The sequence below is a fragment of the Lolium rigidum genome, chromosome 3, assembly GCF_022539505.1.
Source record: "Lolium rigidum isolate FL_2022 chromosome 3, APGP_CSIRO_Lrig_0.1, whole genome shotgun sequence".
Lineage (NCBI taxonomy): Eukaryota > Viridiplantae > Streptophyta > Magnoliopsida > Poales > Poaceae > Lolium > Lolium rigidum.
The window spans coordinates 303,934,495-303,940,787 of record NC_061510.1 but is presented as its reverse complement, the minus strand read 5'-3'; the positions used below and the strand labels follow the sequence as shown (position 1 = coordinate 303,940,787).

General features: G+C 46.5%; 1 protein-coding gene across 1 annotated transcript; it reads left to right on the top strand.

The window, feature by feature from the left end:
• The first annotated feature begins 1,377 nt into the window (after positions 1-1,377).
• Positions 1,378-4,401, top strand: LOC124703650 (nucleolar protein 56-like). The gene is made up of 8 exons (XM_047235872.1): positions 1,378-1,597; positions 1,672-1,886; positions 1,967-2,124; positions 2,763-2,950; positions 3,026-3,278; positions 3,435-3,583; positions 3,693-3,839; positions 3,926-4,401. The coding sequence occupies exons 1-8, from the start codon at positions 1,393-1,395 to the stop codon at positions 4,243-4,245; spliced, it is 1,635 nt and encodes a 544-aa protein (XP_047091828.1). The 5' UTR covers positions 1,378-1,392; the 3' UTR covers positions 4,246-4,401.
• Positions 4,402-6,293: the final 1,892 nt, after the last annotated feature.

The following is a 6,293-nucleotide window of genomic DNA, read 5'->3' as shown; positions in this document are numbered from 1 at the left end:
CGGGGGCGCGGCGGCGACTCGTCCCCCCTTTTCAAGTGGCAGTGGAGCAGGGTGGCGGGGACCGGAGTGGGGTGCTTTCGTTGGCGGAAGCGGTAGTTGGGCGGCGCTCGTTGATCTTGATCTAGGCCGTGAGCCTAGACGTGCGACGGGCTCATGCCTGATCTACGCTCTCCCTCAACGGGCAATCTTCCTCAGGCCCCCTCTGCTTCTTCGAGGATGCCAGGGCTGATCCGGGTTTGGTGGTGGTGGCCTCTTTCTTCGCCGGAGGAGGTCGGCTGGGTGCTGGGGTGGCGGATCACATGATCCGTCTACTCCGACGATGAAGATCTAGTCGATGACGTGCTAGCGGTGAAGTGTCCACCGGTGAAAACCGCGCCTTGACTTCGTTCTTGGCGGATGATGGCAGCGGCTATTGGTGTCATTTCTTTGCGAAGGCATCATCTTTGCTAGCCTCTCCGCTTGCTCTCGCCGAGTTGGGGACTCGCGGCTGTCGGTGAAAACCATGCCACGATTGGCGGGCGATGGCGACGTTAAGCGTCGCTTCCTTCTTGAAGGCATCGTCGTCGTAGTCCGCATCTACTCACTCGTGCTGCTCCGGGGGAAACCCTAGATCCGGGTTTCCCGGATCGGATGATGACGGTGCTTCCTGCATCGTTCTACCGCTTGGGGCATCATTTTTGGAGCAGCGACTGGATGGAGGTGGATCTTTGGTGGAGTGGTGTTCATCTACCACGTTGACGTTGATAATTCTCGGCGGCGTGGAGCTGCAGAGTATCGAAGACGGGCGCGGAATGCAGGACACGTGCAGGATGGTGGAGCTGTCTGGCGTCATGGTGACATCGACGGCAGGTCTGTCAAGGTCAATGCGGTGATCCTCTTGAAGATGGTGCGAGAAAGACGGCGGTAGCGATTTCTGTGGCGTGTGTGTTGGTGTGCGCTGAGAGTCTGCTTTGACTGGATGTGCTTCTCACCTGCTATTGGGCGGCTTGAGAAGGCATTTGATTGTTTGGATGATGTGAGTTGGTGTATTGTCACCCCCTTCATCCCTCTGTAGGTTGGCTTCGAGTTTGATCTTTTGTATTGCTCTTGTAAGATGTTGTGAATAATCTAATAAAAAAAGCCGTGTGCATCCCTTGTATGCAAGCTGGGCGATTTTTCCCCATTTCGATTTTTTTTTTTAAATTCTGCACAAATTCATTATTCTTTCCTTTCGGGTCGATGGTTTTCGTCTATGGACCGCTGATCCAATCGAACGGCCCAGACAACAACGAAAACCCGCGATAAATATGCCCCCGCGAAGGCGAAGCTCATTCTCCCTTCTTCCCCTAAAACCCTAGCCTCCACCCTCCCAAACCCCTCAGCCGCCGCCGCCGGCGAAGCGCCCGCGGCGAGATGGCGCTCTACCTGCTCTTCGAGTCCGCGTCGGGGTACGCGCTCTTCCACGCCTACGGCATCGACGAGATCGGGCAGAGCGTGGACGCCGTCCGCTCCTCGGTGCTGGACCTCAAGCGGTTCAGCAAGGCCGTCAAGCTCGCCGGCTTCACCCCCTTCTCCTCAGCCATCGACGCGCTCAACCAGTGCAACGCCATCTCCGAAGGTACCGTCTCCTCTCGCCCCCTTCTCCTCGCGCTTCATGTCTCCCCAGAGGAAGCTGATTTTGGGTTGGTGCAGGGATCATGACCGACGAGCTGAGGAACTTCCTCGAGCTCAATCTGCCCAAGGTCAAGGAGGGCAAGAAGGCCAAGTTCAGCGTCGGCGTCATGGAGCCCAAGGTCGGCTCCCACATCACCGAGGCCACAGGAATCCCTTGCCAGTCCAACGAGTATGTGCAGGAACTGCTTCGCGCTGTGCGCCTGCACTTTGATCAGTTCATCGATCAACTCAAGGTGATGGATTTTCTTATTTCTGATATGTCTTACATTGTGTTCAGTAAAAGCTTGAACTGTCTTTTGCTTTTTGTTTGCAGCCTTCGGACCTGGAGAAGGCTCAGCTTGGCCTGGGGCATAGCTACAGCAGGGCAAAGGTCAAGTTCAATGTGAACCGTGTGGATAACATGGTCATTCAAGCGATCTTTCTATTGGATACACTTGATAAGGATGTCAATTCCTTCTCCATGAGAGTGAGGTTGGTTCCTTATCTTGTGCTTAACTTAACTTTCTGATGCATTGGTTTAGTTATTGCGATGAGGCTTAGATTACCTCAGAACATATGACATTGATGCTGATGAAGGAGTCTTGAGAAAATTCTAGATAATGATACTAGAGTTGAAATTTGCTCATTACGTTTTCAGTTTAGCTGTCAGTGTAGCGACCCTTTTTTACAATCACAGGAGTTTAAAGTAGCTAATCAATGAATTTCGTTTGTATGATCAGTTTTTTTTTTGTATCATTTGTGGCATAAATCATGTTTGGTCAGTATGCTATATTTACCCCAAACACAAGTCTACTATTTTGCGCAGTTCACCTGAACAAATACATCTGTCTCTGTTTATGTCAGTTTACATATCCAGTCATGTCACTGTTTGGCTTACAGCTTAAATCTTGTGTACACTGCTGTATATTTCAAAGCATATCGCATGGTATTGAAATATCATTCTTACTAAGCAGCAGTGCAGTATGTTCTATGACATGCATGTTTTTGGTGTTTTTAATGGCATTTCTTTCTTTTTACCACTGTTGATGGTGCAACTAGTTTTGTACACTTGTCGCTGTGATATTGTCAGTTGTATGAGTGCATTAAATTGTTGTGTAATCATAATGCAGGGAGTGGTATGGATGGCATTTTCCTGAGCTGGTCAAAATTGTAAATGATAACTACCTTTATGCTAAGCTTGCCAAGTTTGTAACAAACAAATCTGATTTGTCGGAAAAGGATATTCCAGCTTTAGCAGATCTGATTGGAGATGAGGACAAGGCAAAAGAAATCGTTGAAGCAGCAAAGGCATCTATGGGTAACAAACATGTCCACAATTTTTATTTGCGCCACAGTAGCTGCGGTTTACATAATCTTCTTTGTATATTTTCAGGCCAGGATCTTTCACCTGTTGATTTGATCAATGTCCAACAGTTTGCTCAAAGAGTCATGAATCTATCTGAGTACCGTAAAAATCTCTATGAGTATCTGGTGACGAAAATGAATGATATTGCACCAAATCTGACCTCATTGATTGGTGAAATGGTTGGAGCTCGTTTAATCTCTCATGCTGGCAGTCTTTCAAATCTTTCAAAATGTCCTGCCTCCACTCTCCAGATACTAGGTGCTGAAAAGGCGCTGTTCAGGTAATTGTTAGCTTATATATATTCTAACACCCTGTTTTCAAGTTCTCTTATTTATATCCTTCTGCTCATATATTGAGTATCTTCTGTTTTGTCAAGCATTCAAACTTTGTCCTCTGTTTCTGAAATATTATGATTGATGTCCTGATTTCACTGCAGAGCTCTTAAAACTCGTGGAAACACACCGAAGTATGGTCTCATATTCCACTCATCTTTTATTGGTCGTGCATCAACCAAGAACAAGGGAAGAATGGCCAGATACCTGGCAAACAAATGTTCAATTGCATCACGCATTGACTGCTATTCAGGTTAGTTAGGACTTGTTTCGAAAGGTTAAACATTCTGACTGCCTTTTCTGATTGCTAACATTCTGACTGCCTTTTCTGATTGCTTTTCCCATTGGGTCATGGCTTTCAGATGTGAGTAGCTCCATTTTTGGTGAGAAGCTGCGCGAACAAGTTGAGGAGAGATTAGAATTTTATGACAAGGGTGTTGCACCACGTAAGAACCTTGATGTAATGAAAGCTGCAATTGAGGGTATGACCAACACAGCCTCGGAGGAAGGTGAGTAAACTTCTCTTCATTGGTCACTTAAATTCAAGTCATTTTGCATCTAAATTTACACTTTGCCCTGAACAAATATTTGGCAGGTGAAGAGAACGGTGGTACATCTGCTAAGAAGAGCAAGAAAAAGAAGTCTAGAGCTGAGGCTGATGGTGATGCCATGGATCTTGACAAGCCGGCAAACACCTCTGCAGCTGAAGCTGAGCCTGAAACAGAGAAGAAGAAAAAGAAAAAGAAGCACAAGCTAGAGGAGCCCCAGGATCAGGAAATGGCAGCCACTGGCGATGACCAGACTCCCAAGAAGAAGAAGAAGAAGAGCCGTGATGCTTCAGCGGATGACGAGCCTAAAACAGCCACTGAAGGGAAGAAGAAGAAAAAGAAGTCCAAAACAGCGGGAGATGATTAGACTTGTACCTCTCTGTTGCTTGGGGAAATTAAACATCTAGTGTCAATGTACAACGATGGATCTAATTGGGTCTCAACCTTTTGGTGCTGACCACATTTGGAGGTCTATAATTTAGATGAGCGTGTATTGAGGAAGCTTTTCAGCCATTGCCTTTTATTCCGGTGTTGTGCTTTTACTGTTTGGGATTCATGATTCATATAGTGAGTAGCCTGTTGCACTGTAGCATCTTGGAGTTTCCGTTTCTTGAATGAAGATGTTTATTTCTGCCGAAATAAGATCCGTTTTGCTGGTGCCTGGTTTTGACATGTTTTATTTCTATACCTGCACTGGAGTTTGCATCAAAATTAAACATAAAAATGTGCAGCTCCCTCACATAGAGCCTACCTTAGAGCATCTCCAGCAGGCGCGTTATATCGCGGCGCGCTGTAAATCGTTGCCGCGCGTCGGAGCGATTTCTCCCCCGCCGGGTGCGCCATTTTGCAGCGCGTGTTGGCGCGGTAAAATAGCACCTCCGCCGGACGCGCTATTTTGCAGCGCGCGGGCGCGGCGCAAACAACAAACACGCACAAGTATGCATCCAACAAGATCAAACAATATATAAAAATTCACAAATAAATTGTACCATCCAAATACAATACATTGTTCACAACAATACTTCACACCAAATACAACACGTCCAACATACAACAATACAACATGGTTTTCAGACAATACAACACATAGTTTTCAAACAAATACAACAAATATGCAACTATTGTTGTCCATTCCAATTCCACCATTCTTCCATGAGATCTTTTGAAGCTCATCATGTGTGTCGTTGCACCGAATGGCATGGTATGAGGCAATGAATCGGGCAATCCTATGTGCGGATCTCCTCACTTGCACGGGAACCCCCATCAAGTCGTAGTGAGTATGATCCACATCTTTTCCGCGATCATCCTCTATAATCATGTTGTGCATGATTACACACGCGGTCATGATATACCAAAGGCAATATTGGTCCCAAAATCTAGCCGGTCCTCTAACAATGGCAAATTGGGCTTGCAAAATCCCAAATGCTCTCTCTACATCTTTCCTAGCCGCCGCTTGTGCATTGTGGAATTGGGTTTGCTTCTTACCTCTTGGTTGAATAATTGGCTTCACAAAAGTTTGCCACCTTGGATATATGCCGTCGGCGAGGAAGTAGCCATAGTTGTACTTGTGGCCATTTGCTTCAAACTCCACCAATGGACCTTCCCGCATTGCAAGTCTTGTCATTAGTGGTGACCGTTGAAGAACATTGATGTCATTGCAAGATCCAGGCATTCCAAAGAAAGCATGCCATATCCAAGTCTCTTGGTCGGCCACCGCTTCAAGTACTATGGTGGCATCCTTCTTGTAGTCTTTGAATTGTCCATGCCATGCCGCTGGACAATTCTTCCAACTCCAATGCATACAATCAATGGAACCAAGCATACCGGGAAACCCCGGTTGGCGTTGATCTCCAAAAGTCTTGCCGTGTCTTGAGCATTGGGGGCTCTCAAGTATGTGGAGCCAAAGACATTAACAATTGCAACGACAAAGCGCTTCACACACAAGATAGAAGTGCTCTCTCCCATGGCCAAATGATCATCAATAAGATCCGCCGGTATACCATATGCCAACATACGCAAGGCGGCGGTCACCTTTTGATATGTGCTATGACCAAGTTCTCCGGCGGCATTCCTCCTTTGCTCAAAGAAGCGATCATATTTGGTGACCTCCGTTGCAATGTGCTTGAACAAGTTGAGACTCATCCGAAAACGCCGCCGAAAATAGCTTTCAGGGAAAATCGGATTCTCATTGAAATACGACCGCATCAACTTCTCATGCCCTTCAATCCTTTCTCTCCACAACTTCTGTCTACTGAACACCGATCCACCAAATTTTGGCCTCTTAACGGCACGGTATGCTAATAGTATCGATATGTTCTCCTCTTCTTCTTGGTCGAACTCGTCATCCGATGAATCATATGATGAACTCTACAAACATATGTATAAAATTACTTCACTATGAACTATTGTAGATAA

What these genes read in the sequence shown, in the direction of transcription:
- LOC124703650 (XM_047235872.1), top strand. Translation starts at nt 1,393, where the DNA reads ATGGCGCTCTACCTGCTCTTCGAGTCCGCGTCGGGGTACGCGCTCTTC. An exon ending in GTGCAACGCCATCTCCGAAG is followed by an intron (nt 1,598 to 1,671) that starts GTACCGTCTCCT and finishes GGGTTGGTGCAG; the next exon opens with GGATCATGACCGACGAGCTG. An exon ending in ACGCATTGACTGCTATTCAG is followed by an intron (nt 3,584 to 3,692) that starts GTTAGTTAGGAC and finishes CATGGCTTTCAG; the next exon opens with ATGTGAGTAGCTCCATTTTT.